Consider the following 19,783-nt stretch of genomic DNA (forward strand, 5'->3'; position numbering starts at 1 on the left):
TATCTACACTTGATGGCACACACATTATGAGTCGCACTAATGAACAATTTGCAACACTAACGCCAACCAGCTTTGAAATTTTAGTTTATTAAACTATTGGGAGACTCATCACTTCAATTAGTCCAATTACGGCTTAATTTCTAAAAATAGGAGTTTGATTTAGTAATATTTTTAATTTGTGCACTCATTCAAGTTTATTGTATATAGAAGAGGATAAGAATTAAGAGAAGATTGCGATAAAATTCAGTGGAATAAATAAAAATTTGAATTATCCAATCGGACAAAAGGCTCAACTAGTCCGACAAGAAATCAAATAATAGAGATATGCACAATTATTTTCACAATGTGGGATCCAGTTAACAAAGATTCTCTAATGAGGACAGACATATATGCATGTTACTTTGGATTCTAAACTCCTTTGTGAAAGTGAAAACACAGGCGCTTTTTTTTTTTTTTTTGTCATTTTCTTACAATGAAACGTCGACCGTATGTTCTGCATGAAGTTACTGTTCACGTAATCCGATACCAGGGTGCAGCGTAATCAATGCATGCCTTTATGTGCCACTGATAAAAGAGAAACCACAAATAGTGTTTTGTTTCTTGAGAGAGATATTTTGTTGATATGATTGGGTAAACAAAATGTATTAGAATAATTATATAAATTTGTCGGCTTTATTTTTGATGTAATAGATAAATTCTCTTATAGAGACATCCATAAATTATATTAATTTACGCATATTTTTTAAAAGTGTAGATGAGTGAAATGACAAGTGAGGATCATTAATTTGTGTGTCACATGTTCCAAACAAACATATATATAGCCAACAAAACGAATGTGAGAATATATATATTAATTTAATTAATCAGTCGCGTCTGATTTTGAGAAAGCCAATTAAATAATACCCATCTCATCTTTTAATTATTTATTTCAAAAGGTCAGTACTTACATTTTTTTTTTTTGGTTTATAACTTTGTTTGTCGAAATTAATTATGTTTCTTTTGTAATTTATAAGTAATAGTATCAAAATAACCCCTAAAAAGGTGACACGTGTCACAATGCATGATGAAAAGGAGACCATCAAGTGAACATATATAAAAAGTTAAGAGAGGATGAGAGCTCTTCGGTCATGTCGAGGAGCCACCCTCGGTACCCCCAATGAACAGGAATACTTAGTATGAAGAGCACGCCCCATGACCAAGGGCCTATGAAGAGATGAGTTACAAGGGAGCAAATGTTGGGTCCTTTAACCCACGTTCTCACCCTCTTAATGTGGGGAGATCCACGATCTCTCGTGACCAACAACTCCAAATTCATATAAAAAGAGACCCTCCACCATAGGTAAACGATTTAAAAACTCTCGCACTCATAAACACTGAATAACAATAATCTCTTTGGTTCTTTGGTTGATAGATAATACATTCTCTTTGTTTGGGAATTAAAATAGGTGTGTAAGGAAACATCATATGGTAGTTGATGGAAAAGTGTGGGTCTTACATGCATGTGATCTATGACCTTTATGATTGATTAGTCTGGCCAACTAATTAAGGTCTCAACTCACAAACATTGTTTTGTCTCTTTCAAATGTGTCATCGTTGTTTAAGAAACAAGGCCTTACCTTCAGTTCTATGTCGTCGTTTGGTCCCTACTCTTAGGTTTGGTTTCAGTTACATAATTAACAACATACATGTGAAATAGAGAGAGTCACTGTTGTTCAATCTGTCAAATGCTTTCTAGTAGTGTTTGGATTTTTTAACTAACAGTCGAGTCAATTTTTTTTTTGGATAATCGAGAATTCCCCAATTCAACATGTTTATCGGACAGTTGGGTTAGCTCAATCTAAACTCAGGCCGTTAACCTTAACCGCTCTTGGATAATCGAGAATTCCTCAATTCAACATGTCCACTCGATAGTTGGATAAACTCAATCTAAACTAAGGCCGTTAACCTTAACTGCTCCACGCTGACTACAATTAAGATCAGACCAAAGCCCAAAAATAATGTTAAAATTGCTTGACGTGTGATTTGAACTTGTAGCTTCCTGCATTTGTTAGAAGTTACCACGTTCAACTTCACCACTACATAGAAACAAATTGATGACTAAAACTATCGCATGTTATGATTTATGGGATCTTAGTCATCCCAGTAACCAATCATGTCATCCCAGCAACCAATCATGTCATTTGATTGATGTACATTAGGTTTTGTAGACCCCTAAATTTGCATCAATCAATGATCATGATTAGTTACTGAGATGACTGGAATCTCATTTATTAAGATCCCTAACAATTTTGCTTAGCAGCAGGTACCTGTTAACATTTTAAAGAATCTATACGTTAGACTTGTCATTCCTAATGTGACATATTTGCCAACCATGCCGGCATCTAATATACTCTTCATCATAGCAGAACAAGTAAAACTTCTCCTTTCAGAATTTTTTCTCCTCCAATCTATTAGAGATATTCTCAGACTTCCCTTCTGCCTAACATGAATGAAAGATGCAACAGAAGACTGATTGCAAATACATTACCAAAATTCTTTCTGAATGACAAGCACACCCATGCAAATTAAATATCGAGGCAAAATCAAAGTAAAGTTGGGAGTACTCTAGCAACTTAGAAACCATAGGCTATTTTAGAGGAACTAAAACTCTTCAAGAAGTTTCATGAGGCTGGATGATGATTCAGAACAATTGTCAATTGCTATGGAAAAAACCATATTTACATTTCAAGAAAAGCTAGTGCGCACAAAGAAAAAGCTCCGGCTTTGAATTCCTTCTACAAGTCAGTCAGCTATAAACATCAAGAAGTTCCACAGGCCTCCTCATGAAACAAAAATGAGAATCATTGCGACAGGTAAATGCGGACAACAATAGCATCCAGTCCAACACTAGGAATTGTGCGCTCTGCAGCAGAACTAGGCATGTCATCTTACGATTAGTCCCATACGGATGACCAAAAAATTAACCTCGTGAAATGAGAGAGTGCCTCTGCAACGTCCAGGAACTGGAATGAAAGTATCAAGTATCAACAGATTCGACTGATATCCAGTGACAAACATGTTACCAATAGTTCATGGTAAATAATAGGTCCGTGTGATTTTGGAATCTTATCAAAATAGTGGCTTGGTCTATTCTACTGAAAGGGAAGTCCGTCCTACAATACACAACTAGGAGGGTGTGCATCTGTGTAAAGATTCTCTACTGGTTCTTTATTTGGTCAAGGGTGAAGTTCTCCTCAGGTTGCCTCTGCCACATATAGTTGGTTGCCTCTATCCACGTTGGATGGACCAAAAATTTCTGCTCTTTCACTGCCCAACGGGACTTCTCAGTTCCTGCATCTGTCGAGACCACATGAGTGACTGTTTGATCAAGTTCTGTTGAGCAAGAGGCTCCCAATTGCTCGGCCATCTTCCAGAAGTGGTGCTTTTCCGCCTGGAACTTGGTAGGAAAAACACGGCTGAAGACAAGTTTACAATTCTTGAGAACTTCCTTGCGTACTGTTTTTAGCACCTGCAAAAAATAAATTCAACATCCAGATTATTGAAACATTCTTATAAGTTAATACCAAAAAATCCAGCATTCAATAAACAATTGCGGGTCATAATGGAGAAACGGCAACATGGACCAGAGAAGGTAAAAATAGATCATCTTGATTGCAAGGGACGACATAATTAAAATACAATAGAGAGTACCAAGAGCATGCAACAGATTTGAAAAATAAAATGGCATGTTTAAAGTTATACAATGTCAATGTCCCCAAGCGATGTGCTGAGCCCAACAATTGGGGATGCAAGGCAGTGAACAAATTGGTTTATAAAAGGAGTAATTGTTCAATGTAAATGAAAAGTCGTGTTCAATATACTTCAGAAATAATTCTACCTGCCTCGCATCTCTGCCATCAACATTATCACCCAGTTCCTACAAGAAAGTCTAGCATCAATAAACTAATTGCCAACAATAACAGCTCCAACAGGGAAGATGTGAAAAAGCAATACATACATCAAAAAACAAAGAGTGAATTCGCCTGAGAACTTTGAGAACAGATGAGAGTGCTCCATCAAACTCGCTTTCGTCACTCTTCAGCTCAGAAAGAGATTTACAATTGAAGCCAAATTGGCGGCAACTTGAAGCAAAGAAATGATATCTCTCCATCAGTATCAGATTGTCTTTGTGCTTTGTCCATGCCTGTCCAATAAAATTAAATTACCAAAACTACCATATGAGCAAAGGAAAAATAAGACAGCCACAATCACCCAATGAGAATACATATCCAAAGGACTTGAAAACATATGTATTAGTATCTCAAATGAATCATAGAAATATATATATATATATATATAATTTATATTACAGCTAGACGTTACAATCTTTGTTTTTGATTTGGTGGGAAACATCTAGGTAACAAGTAAACAACACCCGTGCACAAGACTGTTTTGAGGAATTGAACTCATGACTCTAGGTTGCACCTCGGCAACTCTACCACTGGGTCACATGTTTCCCTATGAGAAACATATATAATATATATAAATTTCAATTTTTTTTTTTCCATTTTTACACCAAACGCAACAGGTGAATTAATTAAACAAGAATGATGTAATCATGGCATTAATGTGATATTTATAGAATTAAGATAAAATAAGTAGCTGATTGCATATTTACTTACATTTTCCGTATCATCAAGGATCAAAACAGCACTATCTTGTCCTAGAACCACATCAAGACCCTTCTGATGTTTCTCTGTACCATCATCTCGAGAAATAATTCTAGAATCGAAGTACTCTTTTCTGGGATCAAGCAGCTTCGCCATTTCCAATGCATAAGATCTATCCCCCATCGTGTATATGTACATCTCGAACATTTCACTTGCTTCTTTCAGAAATGTACGAACAAAGGGCCTTAATTTCGTCATCATATGCATAAACTGCAACTTAAAAAGGCTGCCTTCCGACACATCTGTTGATTTCAAAAACATTAAATCATAAAGCTGCTAAACTGACCAGATTATCAAAGGAATTTCTATGATACATACAGATTTAGCCACAACAAATATGACAAGGGGCATGTCATATATGAAGGAAAAAAATCATCATTTTCACTTGATAATTAAAACCAACTTTTAAGTGAAACAAACTAAAGAGGGTTAAGAAGGAAATAGACTTCACAAAAGCTTTATGAAGGGCATGAAAACGGAAATGCCCCAGTGAGAAAACACACAAGATTTAACAAAAAAAATGAAGGCTAAAAGACATGTGCAATAGTACGAATGGATATAAATGAGAAAAGGATTAATAAAGTGTACTCTCAAATAAGATTGAGTTTAGGCTAAAGCAACATAGCACTAGGATAAAGAAATATGTTACCAACCCTAAATATTTAAGCAATTAAGCTTACGGTTCGCGATTATTTGTACTATAGTCAAATTAAAAGGTGTAGAGCTAATTTCACGCATATGTATAAAAATTTAGTTGTTAAAGAGTTATTAAGTACGCACATTATAAACCACTGGAATCCAAAAACGTTGCATTCCCAAATATCAATTTAACAGAACATACCTTGCAAAGAATCTGTTTGTTCTTTCAGGTATTCCTCCTCCACTGTCAAGTGTATAAGTTGAGTGGAATTAAGCAGAGTGTGATCAAGATCAAGAACCAAATAGAGCTTCTTACGACGCAGCAAATTCTTCATGTCTGTAGCGCGTAGCCGAACAATTTCATCATTACAAAGTCTTAATTCCTGCAAACACAATTGTTCTCTTATTCATTCTAATAAAACAAAACAGGGAATTTCAGATAATCAGATTAAATTTTGGCATCATTTCCACGATAAACAGATATGTTCTTTTTAAATAGTTATACCTTATGGATATACCGTAAAGTCACACCAGATTCAGTGTCCAACATTTGTCCACAAAGTATGCACATTTCACCAAATGATCCCGGATGTTTACACATATCCTTCTTCCAGGATGCTTCTGAAGACATAAACATGTTGACACAAAAAAACAGCCAAGAAAATATAAATCTCAATGAAAGCAAGTCCAGAAGATGCATCAAGGGCAGATGTTATCCCTGTTCTCTCCTGTACCCATATTCTGTAATTGAAATTTGAAACTGATTTCCTACATTGGAAAAAAAAATTGAACATCCTAGTCGGGCTCCAAACTAAAAGAAATAGAAGACAAACTCACTAGCAGAACACCTTACCACCTTACCATGCTCCTACCCAAATGAACACAGAGACACATGAAAATCATGCAGTCACTTGCAAAACACTTTACCTAAGGGCTGTTCCACAAACACATCAGAAGTTGACTCCTGGGTTTCTCCTAACGGCAGTTCCAAGAACCCATTAGAAGTTGACCCTTCGGTTTCTCGTAACTGCTGTTCCACAAACCCATTAGAAGTTGACCCCTGGGTTTCTTCTATGCTCTCCAATTTCTCCACCCTGGGCCTTTTTATTCAGCAGTTTTCAGTAAAAATTACTCATAGAGAATAAACAATAAAAAATTGATGAAATAAAATGACATCATCAGAAACAATATGCACAAGCATGGTGGACGGTTGGACACATGCATGGACACACATATAGTTTACAATTCAATTATATGCCAAAAAATTCTGGAGCATGTCCTAACTTTCTACCTAAAGCAAGCCCAATCAAAAGCATTACAAAATAACTACAGACACCTTGTGATTAAATGTCAACCTCTAAGCGCCTCTGCCATAAAATATGTTTTTCCATTCAAAAAAAAAAGGATCAACCTCATGATTAAATCCTCGTACTTATCAATACTTTACCAAATGAACTAGGAAATGTCTTTAGCTGTAGGATTCCTCCAAGCTCATGTCTTAGAATCATAGACTTGCATATAAGGAACAGCTCGCGGATAGGGGTCCTCCAAACAATCAGTATGATTTCATAAATGTAGACAAGTACATATTTAAGGTATAAGAACTACTTCAGTTTTATGACAGGAAGAACTAAGTTTACAAATACTTGTAAACTATTAATGAATAACATTTGAAGATGGAGATAAACTGATAAACTATTTATCCAGATTAAAATAATGTCAAACATATGGAAATATAGTAGATCAAAATCTAACATGTACACCAAGTAAAAGATGGGCAGCTAGAAGTTCTAATGATATAGGTGGTGTACAGCTTCTTAGCTGCAACAGTACCTTCAATATCTTCCTCCAGTCGACCAAATAGTACATTTATATTTTAAAAAAAAACAAAAACAAAAAATACAAAGCATACAAGTGCAAGGGTTGAAATATCAAACGAAGAACATAACAGTAGATGAAAGAATTACAACTCTTTACCCTAAATCCTATTTAACATAAACATTAATTGATTATTTCATTAACCCCACCCCAACCTTCAAAACTATAAAATGGGATGAAAAACGTAGGACAAGCTTCATCCAACAAGCCAAATTTTAAAAAAAAAGAAAAAAAGATAAGAAAGAAATACTTTCAGAAAGCGGTTCCTTTCAAGCTTTCACTATTTTTTTCTCATAGACCAAAAAAAGGATAAAAAAAGAGACAAAAAAAATACCTCTTGCTTATGAGATTGCAGTCATCTTCAGCCTCTTCGTCAGATGATGAGTCTGAAGAATCAGAATGCCCATCAGTCACTGCGTTTTCATCTGGTGATGAATCTGAAGATTTAGAATCAAGCGTCGAATCAAGAAAGGCCGCAAAATCATCGCTGCTACTAGACGAGTGTACTGGAGAATCGGTCACAAGACTCATCTGTAATACCGGTCAAGAATGGACATCAATTTTTGTGTTGCATGTGTAGCAGTCTCGTGCGATGCCGAACAAACAGAAAATACCTACACACAGTTAAAGAAAATGCCCAATAATTTTTAGGACCCCCAAACCCTCACCCTCTCAACGAATTCCAACACACAGTTACACAAAAATACCCAAGAAAAATTAAAGAAAAATACCTAAATCCTCAATATTTTCCATTCTAATGATTTTAACAACTGATAAAGATTTATTTACCCGCAGTCTCAACAAGCAATGCTTGCCCAAGTCTATCACAATTAACTTCCATAATGCATCAACTATCGAAGCCATTCAAATCAGTCTAGGGATCATGAAACCGATAAAATACAATAATTAACAAGAAACAAATTAAAAAGAAAAGAAAAGGTAATAAAACTGAAGAGAATCGTGAGGAGTAAATGAACTTACTGAATTGTGTGTCACGAACAGCAATATCTGGAAATTTCAATGAAGCAGAGAAAATGAATCCAAAGAAGATATTTCAACTTTTGAAAGGAAAGAACCAGTTATGTTAAACTCTATGATTTCCATTGATATGAATCGAGCATGATGAAGCTCATCAGGTCTGGAAAATTTCGTTTTAGGTTTGCGATTGTTCTGATCGAGATTCATATTTTAGGGTCATCTCTGGGCCTTGTATTATTGGGCTTATCATTGGGTTGTTGTATTAGTTGAGGTCATCTCTGGGCCTTGTGTTTTGTGCGTTTGGTAGGCCAATTTTTTTTAAAAAAATATTATTGAAAAATATGTTTCTCATTAGAATAAAACTTTGGACATACATATGACTAATCCAATCGATTATCAACCGAGTGACCTCTCGTTGGTACTAGGCCAAATTCACATTATCTTTAAATATGATATAATATAAATTATTGAGATATCAGCCCAATTATTTATAAAAAAAATATCAACCTACCATCATGTCTCTTCTATTTATATATTTGTTAAAAATTTGATACGGGTAAAAATATTTTTAAAAAAAATGAAAGGTGGAATTTTTTTTTTAAATACCATTAAGAAATTTTCTCCTCATTGGAATTGAATATTTGACACACATATGCCTAACTTCTTCTATTTATATATTAGTTTTCCTTAATGCATGACTCCAATGGTGTTAGGAATCCTACATCGATTGGTTAGATGTGGAAGTTTCATTCACTTAATAAAAGGTGTTCAACCTCATAATACCTGAGGGTCTTTTTAGGGACAAAACTCACATGGGTATTTGACCCAATGTGACAATACCTTAAGTATTGGTTAGGCCAATCATTCTTCCTTACTCATTCTTCAAATTATTGCACATGGTTAATTTACAATAGTATTGAAACTAATTGATTGTCTATTGAGTATGGAGTGTTTGATATACATTTTTAGGGCAAATTTTTTTTGGACAATCAAGAATTACTGGTGCAACATGACCGTTAGATAGTTGGACCACCTCTAAACTCAAACCGTCAACCCCGATTGCTCCACGCTGATGCATAAGATAACATCTATAGACAGCATGATTTGAAACATATATATGCGCTCTGCTATGCCATTTATGCTTCTTCCTTCCACCATGAAAGCCTTGGTCTGTTACCACAATAAGAAAACACATGATCATTTAGCCAATTAGCCTTATCTTTATTCAAAAATGATACATTTGAACTCATAGTTGATTTAACATGTGATTTGGAGCATATAAATATATATGTATGTGTACCTCATCAACCTGAAAATTTGGTCGTCTTCCGGTCAATACTTGGACCATATACCCCACACAATATCCATCGATATTTACAACCTTTGCTCCCATGTTAAGATTGGTTACTTTTTCTTCTTCTTTTTTTCACTTCCTGAACTTCAATGCTTACCGTGGTAAGTATGTGTAAATTGTTAACGAAAAATATAATTTTTATTATGCAGAAAGTTCAATAAACATACGCATTCTGATCATATTTTTGATAGAGACTGACCTACAAGCCAGCCTGCTAAATCACCGTTGGCAAAATATTCTTAGGCATTGATCCATGCTTTGACAGTAACTGAGAAAACTGACCAGATTTGGATGCCTCATCTTTGCTTTGCATAACTCATCAATAAAATGTTGGATATAGATAGGTTGTGCAATGAGGCTTTTTTTGAGCACCAATAAATATAGGACCCACACGTCTTTTGGAATAAGTGCGAGGTGAAGTACGCACATCTCCGAACATAGTATGTTTACATTGCAAAAACTTACATCGAGATGAATGAGAATTGATCCAAAAGGCGTTCACATAAAGTAGGGAAAGTTGGCGTATTAACTATCAAGACGGTGAAAAGATCACATATGTAATTGCCTGAGATTAACCTAATAAATCTTTGATCTTCTTTGAATAGTAGGTGCATTTTCTTGTTAACTGATAAAGAATTGGAGCCACAATTAATAGCAACGCTTTCAGGATCATGATAATTATTACTTTCTTGGAACACTGGATATACCTATCTGTGTATTTATCAATCAATCAGAACTAATTTGCTTTGGTGTTAACATGAAGGAAAAAAAAAAACATTCTCTGTATTGTATCGAGAGCAAACATGTTTATTGACCTTTCTTGGGATTACTGGTTGCGATCAGGGGAGGAGTCATGCAATGATGTTAGGGTAAACTACTATTAAAATAATTTTCTTTGATTCCTCTGATAAATTTCGACAAGGCTCATGAGCCGCGCGTCTGAATTTTTTTTACGATTATTTATACCAATACAAACTTCATATTTGATATTATCATATTGATATGTGATGATACTTACAAAATTCACAAAGGATGGTTTGGTCATATAAAATTCAAAAAATTTCTTCTAAGTTGAGTAAATATAGCATGACATTAATACTAATGAAACTCTCCACAATACTTGAGAAGTTTTAGAGTACAAGAATAAAGCTCTTCTAAGTGCGTTTTGCGATCGAGAAGCCTGGAATACAAGACCATATTAAGCTCGACTCTAGTTCGACTTTTATGAAATGACTTGAGAGATGTAGTATAAATGGGAGTCAGAAACGGCAAAGCTGGAATACCACTACTTATTTTATTTATTCCGTGAATAGGAGGAGGAAGGACATTAGCACTACATTGCCCCTCTTTTTGGACCCAAGGCCCCGTCGGGCAAGTATACATGTTTCTTAAAATATAGTTTAGAAGCCTAGACGTCACAAATCCTGCAATCACACCATTTATGTGTCTAAACAGAAACGTTAATCGCAACACACAACCAATGAACAATTTGAATTGCAGTTCCTTCCTCTTTTGCCAAAAGAAGCAGTACTGATCGACTTGCAACCCAAGTTAGTGCAACAGCCACGCATGTGTCAATGGTGATGAACCCACAATTCGCGACTATCCGACGCTGCAAAGATTGTCAAGCCGTGTTACCTTATAAACCCAAATGTATGTTCCGCCCCATATGAGACCCTCTCCTTTCCACGCTCTTTAAACACACACAAGTTGCAGAAGGAGAGCCTGGGGGTTCTTAGGATAAGAATTTCTTCTTATCTGCTTATCTGCTAATGGCTTGCAGACTTGCAGAGTCCTCGTTCCTCTTCATGGTATGCTCAGTTTCTCTTTTTCTATTCCTCTCATTTGGGGGTTATGTCATGAATCTTATGTTATTGTGTTCATTTTCAGGGACCCCATGAGAGGCCAAATCGTACCCACATAATCACAACCCATTGTTCTTCATGTACGTTAATCTTTCTTGATAGCTTTCGTGTAAATGGGGATTTGGGTTTTTTGTTCTTCTTCTGTACAGTGCATGTACTTTGATGCCGCATCAGATTGTGCTGCATTTTGCGTTTTAGTATAACTAGTGGGTTCCAGTGGTTGCATAATTTTGAGGTTGCTCCATCCAGTTATTCCTATAATATTATTCTTTTTCCTCCTTTTAAATTGATGAAATTGATTACAACCCCAGTGAGCTCATAATCAAGTAATCAGCCCAATATTGCAAAAGAGTTCTTTAGTTCTGTGAGCATTCATCAGCTCATTGTACTGTTTCACCATTTGGCATTGAGACGCTTTCTCGAATTAAACACTTTTTTTTTTCTCAAGCTCAAATTACGCACTTGATATAACTTAAACTGTACCCTGCATAAGTGCATCCAGTTTCGGCCAGAGTAAGTAGAGTTGGAGATTTGGAAACTTTAAGCATGCTTCTCATTTGCAATAAAACCTATAGCTGATCCCACAAAGGTAGTGCCCTTATGTGTTTTGCCCATATTTTAAGCCAATTTCATTGCAAGCATTTGTGTGCTTTGCTGGTTTTTCCACCCAATTCATTCTTGGTAATGTTTACTGATGAGGCTTTTTTCAAGAGACAGGTTTCAACTATTTAAAATGGGACAGCCTCCTGCTTAGGGGATTTAAACCTCAACGATGTTTAATATCCACAAGAAGGGCTAAACCGGTTCAAGCTGTGGCTATTCCAGTTGCACCATCTCCAGCGGACAGCACTGAGCATAGAAAGCAGTTAGCAGAAAGATATGGCTTCAAGCAAATTGGAGAGCCACTCCCTGAAAATATCTCATTGAGGGATATTTTTGATTCCTTGCCAAGGAAGGTAAGTTGTACCGTGTAGTCAATCAATACGCTGTCTCTTCGGAAAACCATCCATTTCTGTACAATTTCGCTACTTTGGACCTATCATTTGGGTTTTCTCTGGCAAATTATAAAAGTGTTGAAATGTGTGCAACCATTTAATCAGATAAATTTTGACTCGAGCGTTTTCTCTTTACTGCATGGTTGGAGCTTATAGTTTTCTGGAAAATATTTGAGGTTTTATTGCTTATTTGGAATGTACATGACCCAGTACTAACTGGCCTAGCATTTTTCATTAAATATAATGAGTTTTCTTGTTGCTGAACATTGTGTCATTCTTTCATATTCTTTTACTTCTTATTTCCTTTTTCACCCCCATATCAGCTTCAGACATCATTTACAAGGGATAAAATATGTTCTCTAAACTGAGATGTTGTCAATTTCTATATTAGAGAATGAAGTATCAGTGTTATCGTTTTATACCAATTTCATTTCTGTTTTCTTTTTCTTTCGTGTAAGGTGTTTGAGATTGATGATGTGAAAGCATGGAAGTCAGTTTTGATATCTGTAACCTCATATGCATTGGGGCTTTTAATGATTTCTAAGGCTCCATGGTACCTACTTCCTCTTGCTTGGGCATGGACCGGGACTGCAGTGACTGGGGTAAGATCTGTTTTTGTACCTTTTCTTCATGCTCTTCCTTGTTCAATATTTCATTTGCTTCCTACAATTATTATCAAATTCACTCATTTGCCAGCTTCTTCTTTTTAACACCTTCTCCCTCCCCCCAACCCTGAAAAAAAAAGTTATTCAGTATAGGTCATGATTGTGCTCACAAGTCATTTTCGAGGAACAAATTGGTGGAAGACATCGTAGGAACTCTGGCCTTTCTGCCAGTGATATATCCATACGAGCCCTGGAGGATTAAGCACGAAAGTCACCACTCGAAAACAAACATGTCAGTATAATATCTTCCTTAACCAAGATATCAGCATCTCCGATCACCTTCTAACATTAGGCTTCATTTTTTTCTACAAAAGAATCAGAATCACATCCATTATACATAGACTGATTAGACCAATTGATTAATAGAATGCAATGCCCTTGCAGATTTGAAATATCTATTTGCCGCATATATTTGCATCCATGCTCACACATCTTACCTGATTTTATGATAGCATGTGTTGCAAGTGTTATGTGGTGGATATCCATATTTAGGACACTTATCCTTTTTGGGAGCTTGTCATCGCGTCACATGTATTCATAAAGTTTGTGGGGAGTGAATATTGTCCTAAATTTATCAGTCAAGTACAGGCAGGCTTCCCTAGTTTTTAATGTCAGATTGTTGTTCTTCCATCTCTTTGCATTTTAGCTTCCAGAATTTACACTTATCTTTCATCTTATAAAATATAGGTTGTTTGGAGATACAGCCTGGCATCCTGTTTTGAAAGAGGATTATGATTCATACCCTGTTTTACGAAAGGCAATCACGTATGGGTACGGCCCACTTAGGCCATGGATGTCTATTGCTTACTGGTATGTCAGTGAAATTAAAGAACTATTAAACATGAGTTTGAGGATTACAGGACCTAAATTCCTTTGTCCATTATTGTTGATGTAATAGGTTGACTTGGCACTTTGATGTGAGAAAGTTTAGACCCAATGAAGTTACTAGGGTGAAGATCAGTTTGGCATGTGTTTTTGCATTTGTGGCGATTGGATGGCCTCTGATTATCTACAAGACGGGTGTTACTGGATGGATTAATTTCTGGTTAATGCCATGGCTGGGCTACCATTTCTGGGTAATGTTACTGCCTGGCCTTTTCTGTTCTAATTCATGATTTGGAACCTCATGCTTTGAGTATATCAGTTTTGTAATTTACCAAGCTGCAGACATTTTGCAGGTTTTCATAAACTGCTGGATACTCATTAATTTTACTTGGCTAAATTCAAATGTTTCCTATTTTCCTCTTCTTTTTTCTCCTTTTCTTAACTTTGCAGCTGAGTACATTTACAATGGTGCATCATACGGCTCCTCACATACCTTTCAAATCTTCAGATGAGTGGAATGCCACTCAGGCCCAGTTCAATGGATCAGTTCATTGTGATTTCCCTCGTTGGTAATAATTCTTTCAAGGCTGGCCTTTCCTAGTAAAAAATTTGGTGCAGAATCCGCAAAAAATCCTTTAGAAAGGCAGTGACAGTGTGTTGTATTTTATTCTTGATATGTTTGGTTTTGAGATTGATAGGTGCCTACCACTTATGCAAAAGAGTAAAATGGCACCGATTTTTCTTCCACAGGGTTGAGATCCTCTGCCATCATAGCAATGTGCATGTCCCTCATCATGTTTCTACAAGGATACCGAGCTATAATTTATCAGAAGCTCATAAATCTCTGCAGGCCAACTGGGGAAAGGTAGAATCACTTGTTCTCTCACAGTTGTTCAAATGATATACGGAAAAAGATCTGTCTTAAAACATTCTTGTCTGGTTTAAACTCAATTCTGCTGATATATTGTGCTCTTTTCATGCTGTGTTAACAGTACTTAACTGAAGCTACATGGAATTGGCGGTTAATGAAGACGATAATGACAATGTGCCATGTATACGACAAAGACCGAAACTATGTTGCTTTCGACGAGCTTGCTCCTGAAGAATCTCATCCCATTACCTTCCTTAAAACATTCATGCCTGATTACACATGATAACTCAACACTGTGAGCTCCACCACCTTTGTTTTCCTTCTTATCTACGATTTCTCCTTCTTCTGGTCAAATTTGGTATGCCATCCATTCATTTTCTGAAAGAAATGACAAGCAAAACTTCCTCCCAAGTTCTCTATTTGCTTCTCTTAAAAGAGGCTATTATTACCTAGAATATACCCTAATTGTTAAGTTTGGCTATGTTATTAGACAGAGGTGATACTAAACCTTGAGGTTTCATTTTACAGCATCAAGATTTTAAGTGGAAATTTGATCATCATTAGTGTTCAACTTCATATATGCATCCTGCATCATACTATTACTGTTTATTAAGTCTCAGAATTTATTTATTTTTTTAATCTTCACATGCAAAGAGCATCTTACCCTCATTGGGAATATGGGATCATTGATTAGATATTTACTAACACCTGCAAGAGAACTTTAAACCCTAGATGCCACTTTTTGTATGTTGCAGAGGTCAAAAGAAGATTAAAAAAGAGTTCAAAAGAGATGGGCATTAAAGAACTATTCCTCCTTGAGTTGTTAAAATAGCAAAAAGACCTGCAATTTCTGCTACTAGTTAATGATTCCGGTATAACAAATAAGCAAACCATATTGTCTAAGAGGTTCAGACAATCAAACTCTACAAATACAAAACTATGAATATCTACACTGGTTTTCCTGATTAGTATTGTTTCAAATCATACTCCTTATCTTCAACAACCCATAAAATGAAAAGGCAACAATATGTATATGTGAATGTAGCTATGATGAACAAAACCCAGATTGCAAAACCAAGCAAAGTATAGACCTGAATCATATAATGGGAGAAGGTGGAGTCTCCCAAACATCAAACACATTTTCCTCACTGTGAAGTGCAAAGAGCCGATCTCCACCGATGGAGAAGTCGCATATGGATCCCCCATTGCTTCGTCGCAACCTAGATGTTAATATGCAATCCGGTCCAGAAAAAACTGAAATGCAATCATCCATGGATGAGAACAACTGCCCTTCATGTAGTGCCAGTTTTGGATAACAAGGTTCATCAGGCAACTTCCCTCTCATGAGCTGTTTCATCAACCGACTCCTCGAACTCCACCTCACACCACCTCCATTGATTCTCAAGTCTATAAACCCTAAATCATCATATTCATTCACTACACAGATTGAATTACTTTCCTCCATAGCTATTGCATCTCGAACGCGCTTCTCATCGACATTTATAGGCACACCAATGTCAGACCAAGACCAAACCATACTCTTCTCTCTGAAATCCAACAGACTAATGTAACAGTTGTCCTTCCTAGGAAACAATGTAGCTACTAACAAACAATTGTTTCCATTCAACCACTGCAACTTATCAGCATCACCAAGGGACCAACCTGGAGATTCATAGAAGAAATCAATCTGTTTCCCTGTAATCTGATCCCAAACCCCAATTCCATACTCATTACTCCTTCCTTTACAACTACTGAAAACGCTCTCTCCATTCATACTCAATGCACCACCAGTGAAACTCTTCACCTGATTTTCATGGTACACCTGAAACTTGTGTCTTAATTCACCTGTGGATTTGCTGAACAATCCCATTCCACCATCTCCAACCCTGCCTAATCTCTCACAAGCACTGATTACTATGTTTTCAGAGTCGATCCATATAACATCATTGACTCTCTGGTAATCAAGGTTCATTGGAGGGTGCTCCTCCATCATCCAATCATAGACATGAACTATGCTACCGTGTGCGACGGAGCAACCCCCGTCTGGACCGGCCCGGATGGCAGTACCATCTCCGGGTGCCCGACCAGTCACGGACTGGGAAAGGCGGAGGCGATTGCCGTCGAATTGACTCCCCTTGGCGAAGCGGACGTGATCCAGGAGACCGTAGAAGGCGGCCTCACGGTAGAGGAGGCGTTCGGGGATGTTTGAGGGCAAGTGGAGCTCTCCGGTGCGGAGGAGATCGAGGAGGACCGAGAAGCAATCTGGGTTTCGGTCGATGAAGTAATAGTCATCACCATCGCCGGAATTACTGTAATAGTTGTTGGCCGATTCTATATCCCAATTTTCGTCGAATAAGGCACCAAAGAAGGAGTGGCGGCCGGCGTTGGCGAGGGTGGTTGTGGTGGTCTCGAAGACTCTACCACCAACGTTGAATTTAACTCTGTCTTTCTGTATTCCCATGGTTGACTATTTGGCTATATTGGTGCCAAATTCAGGGAAACCCAGATTTTGGGATTTCGAGAGGCCACGAAAACAGAGCCAATTAGGACTGCGAATGGAAAAAATAGGCTGATTTTCCTAGAAAGTTCCAGGAAATTGCGGGATTGTTTTCTTTCTTAGAAACGAATAAATCTGAATGTGAAGGAACAAAATGTAGGTGGAAACAAAAACAATGGTGTCTTCAGCAATGGAGGTTGATCAAACGAGAGAAAATTTGATCAAATTTCTGAGAAACTGAGATCTGGATATTGAAAGGAGAAGGTTAGGAGAAATGGGTTTTTAATTCGGTGGGCTTTGGTGGCAATGAAATGTAGAATTGGAGCAGTTTAAATTTGAAGAAAAGGAAAACACACCGATTTCAATTTCAAATCCGTGTCCTTCCATTTACTCTGCTTTTTCTTTCCATGTTTTTATCTGTGTTCCCCACCTCTGTTTATTTCCCCTGTTTGGTCTCACTCGGGGTCCGGACACTGTTGAAGCTTTATACAACCAAAACACTCCATGGCGGGCACCACTTTAACCATGTTCTCTCCTCCTGTTCCCACCGTAAGATGAAAATTAAAAAATCATTATCTCAAATCATTCTCAAGGAGAAAGAACATTCAAATAAAATTCATAGGTGTCAAAATACATGGACGGACGCTCTTGCCAAATGCGTCTTTGTCAAATCTTTTTCTGGCAATATTTCCAATCACATACTCTAAGAACTTCATATTTGATTGTTTAATGGTCGGGTCCTCCTTATCATAATTTTGGGATTCATCTTAGTTCATTATAATCATTTGTTTGACGGACTGGAAAAAACGGTCATTCCAACGGTGAGGAGTAGATGTTTAATAGTGTTCATTTATTTTGAAGATAATGGCACTGGGTATGCTAATTTTTTGTTAAATCGTCAAATCATGCCATTAATAAGGGCTCTTGTCTTTAATCACTTAGCTTTAAATAGTACAATTTTAAAAACTTGGGTCTCTGTTCTTGTTTGGAATAATTGACTCATGAATTGGTGTAAATAAATGCTTTGCGGGCCGTCGAAGGCAATTTCATTTTTGACCCTAATGAGACTCTTTGTGTCACGATGTTCACTAAAATATTCAACTTATTCTTACCTCACCACCAATGGACAAGCTCAAACCAAAAAGGGCACAAAAATAATTTAAATAATAATTTGAATCTGGATAAGAATGAGCCAAAAGTGAGTGGAAAGAACATTGTGGAATATGGAGTCTTGATTGAGTTTGTCACTAATTGTGAGTCTTGCTCTGTTTCTCTTTTTTTTTCTTCCATGAAGAGGTGGGATTCGAACTCTAATCACTAGGATGATATACATCATACTTATCACTCTAAATAATATTTGAGGTAGTCTTGATTTGCGTTTTCAGTTTCCAACTATGATATTGAATTTTTTCTTAAAAAAATACATGATAATGATTTCATTTTATTTTTTGAAAAAAAGTATAAGCCCCAACAGTTTATTCCATGATAACAAAGTTTCACTTAACGTCATGATAATAGCTTAGGAAATTACAAACTGAAACCGAGGAAATGAGGCACTCGAACTTAATAAACAATAAAAAAACACCAAACAACCATCAGAAAACACTTGGATGACAACACTATCCCGAGATAATACTGGACAAACTAAACAAACCAACATAAAATATACATTTTTCTTAAAATAATACATGATAATGATCTAAGCACTAAAATTATTGCATTGATCATTTTTATTTATTTTTAAATAATCAAGAATTGGTTCAAATTGAACCAATGTTGCAGGGGCCCCAAACCGCTCAAATTATCATTATGGCATATTAAGGTTGTCTTAAAATCGAATAAACTGCTTTGTGTCTTGTTCCTCTTTTGGGTTAGTTGTTGGTCTTTTGAATCCAAATCTGTGTGTGTTCTGGGTGGATTTGATGGAAATAGAACCCAAAAAAAGCAGTTTATACTGCCAATTGTCTGCAGGATTATTTAAATAAGCCATCCAGTCCACAAATTCCTTCAGTCTTCAACAAGTTACTGCCAATGGTCAATTTACTACTGAGCTTTGTTATTTTTGTATTTAATGTATTTTCTTTTGAAAAAAAAAACTATCATAATTAAAGGCCGAGAATAGGTCTAACTAGGGTCACTAAACCCATGAAAAGAGATTCGATCTTTCTTCTCAAATGTAGTTGAAGGCTTGAAGCCCACTTAATTCCAAGCACTATCATCGTCATCCCAAACTTTTGCTGAGGCGGAGATGTTGGTTGGAGGGGACGCAATTGTTATTAGGTAGAGTTTTTGGTGGTGGAGTAATCACCTAGAGGAGCTCTTGTGGGGGGTAGCTGGAGGAGTTATCGAGAATGACAGGGAGGTGTGAGACACTGAGATTGAAACTTAAGAACAAGTATTACAAGGTCAGAGTAAGGTAGAGAAAACTTTACGGGAAATCTTTAAAGGGTGCGTTTGGTATGAGGGTAAGAATTTGGGGTATAATTTGTTACCCATGTAGATGTTAC

General features: G+C 36.6%; 3 protein-coding genes across 5 annotated transcripts; 1 reads left to right on the forward strand and 2 right to left on the reverse strand.

Moving 5' to 3' along the window:
- Positions 1-2,601: 2,601 nt before the first annotated feature.
- Positions 2,602-8,394, reverse strand: LOC119993860 (RNA polymerase II C-terminal domain phosphatase-like 4). Of its 3 annotated transcripts, XM_038841155.1 has the most exons (10): positions 8,208-8,394; positions 8,016-8,100; positions 7,561-7,840; positions 6,276-6,448; positions 5,854-5,969; positions 5,551-5,731; positions 4,662-4,951; positions 3,998-4,183; positions 3,878-3,916; positions 2,602-3,508 (listed from the first exon to the last, which is right to left on the reverse strand). In XM_038841155.1, exons 3-10 carry the CDS (start codon positions 7,755-7,757, stop codon positions 3,197-3,199), a joined length of 1,494 nt encoding a protein of 497 aa, XP_038697083.1. In that variant the 5' UTR covers positions 7,758-7,840; positions 8,016-8,100; positions 8,208-8,394; the 3' UTR covers positions 2,602-3,196. The 3 variants fall into 3 exon arrangements, with proteins under 3 accessions (XP_038697083.1, XP_038697081.1, XP_038697082.1); XM_038841153.1 differs by lacking the exon at positions 8,016-8,100 and having other exon boundaries at positions 7,561-7,757; XM_038841154.1 differs by lacking the exon at positions 8,016-8,100.
- Positions 8,395-11,330: 2,936 nt separating this feature from the next.
- Positions 11,331-15,311, forward strand: LOC119992698 (omega-6 fatty acid desaturase, chloroplastic-like). The gene is made up of 10 exons (XM_038839492.1): positions 11,331-11,369; positions 11,449-11,503; positions 12,141-12,379; positions 12,877-13,020; positions 13,164-13,315; positions 13,771-13,893; positions 13,982-14,159; positions 14,359-14,477; positions 14,659-14,773; positions 14,901-15,311. The coding sequence occupies exons 1-10, from the start codon at positions 11,331-11,333 to the stop codon at positions 15,060-15,062; spliced, it is 1,326 nt and encodes a 441-aa protein (XP_038695420.1). The 3' UTR covers positions 15,063-15,311.
- A 262-nt stretch (positions 15,312-15,573) lies between these two features.
- LOC119993584 (BTB/POZ domain-containing protein At2g24240-like) lies at positions 15,574-17,716 on the reverse strand. Its single transcript, XM_038840772.1, has one exon. The coding sequence runs from the start codon at positions 17,238-17,240 to the stop codon at positions 15,876-15,878; it is 1,365 nt and encodes a 454-aa protein (XP_038696700.1). The 5' UTR covers positions 17,241-17,716; the 3' UTR covers positions 15,574-15,875.
- Positions 17,717-19,783: the final 2,067 nt, after the last annotated feature.

The sequence above is a fragment of the Tripterygium wilfordii genome, chromosome 23 (genome assembly GCF_013401445.1).
Source record: "Tripterygium wilfordii isolate XIE 37 chromosome 23, ASM1340144v1, whole genome shotgun sequence".
Lineage (NCBI taxonomy): Eukaryota > Viridiplantae > Streptophyta > Magnoliopsida > Celastrales > Celastraceae > Tripterygium > Tripterygium wilfordii.

What these genes read in the sequence shown, in the direction of transcription:
- LOC119992698 (XM_038839492.1), top strand. Translation starts at nt 11,331, where the DNA reads ATGGCTTGCAGACTTGCAGAGTCCTCGTTCCTCTTCATG. An exon ending in CACAACCCATTGTTCTTCAT is followed by an intron (nt 11,504 to 12,140) that starts GTACGTTAATCT and finishes TTCAAGAGACAG; the next exon opens with GTTTCAACTATTTAAAATGG. An exon ending in TGGATGTCTATTGCTTACTG is followed by an intron (nt 13,894 to 13,981) that starts GTATGTCAGTGA and finishes TTGATGTAATAG; the next exon opens with GTTGACTTGGCACTTTGATG.
- LOC119993860 (XM_038841153.1), bottom strand. Translation starts at nt 7,757, where the DNA reads ATGAGTCTTGTGACCGATTCTCCAGTACACTCGTCTAGTAGCAGCGAT. An exon ending in ACAAACAGATTCTTTGCAAG is followed by an intron (nt 4,952 to 5,550) that starts GTATGTTCTGTT and finishes TGAAATCAACAG; the next exon opens with ATGTGTCGGAAGGCAGCCTT. An exon ending in ATGGCAGAGATGCGAGGCAG is followed by an intron (nt 3,509 to 3,877) that starts GTAGAATTATTT and finishes TATTTTTTGCAG; the next exon opens with GTGCTAAAAACAGTACGCAA.
- LOC119993584 (XM_038840772.1), bottom strand. Translation starts at nt 17,240, where the DNA reads ATGGGAATACAGAAAGACAGAGTTAAATTCAACGTTGGTGGTAGAGTC.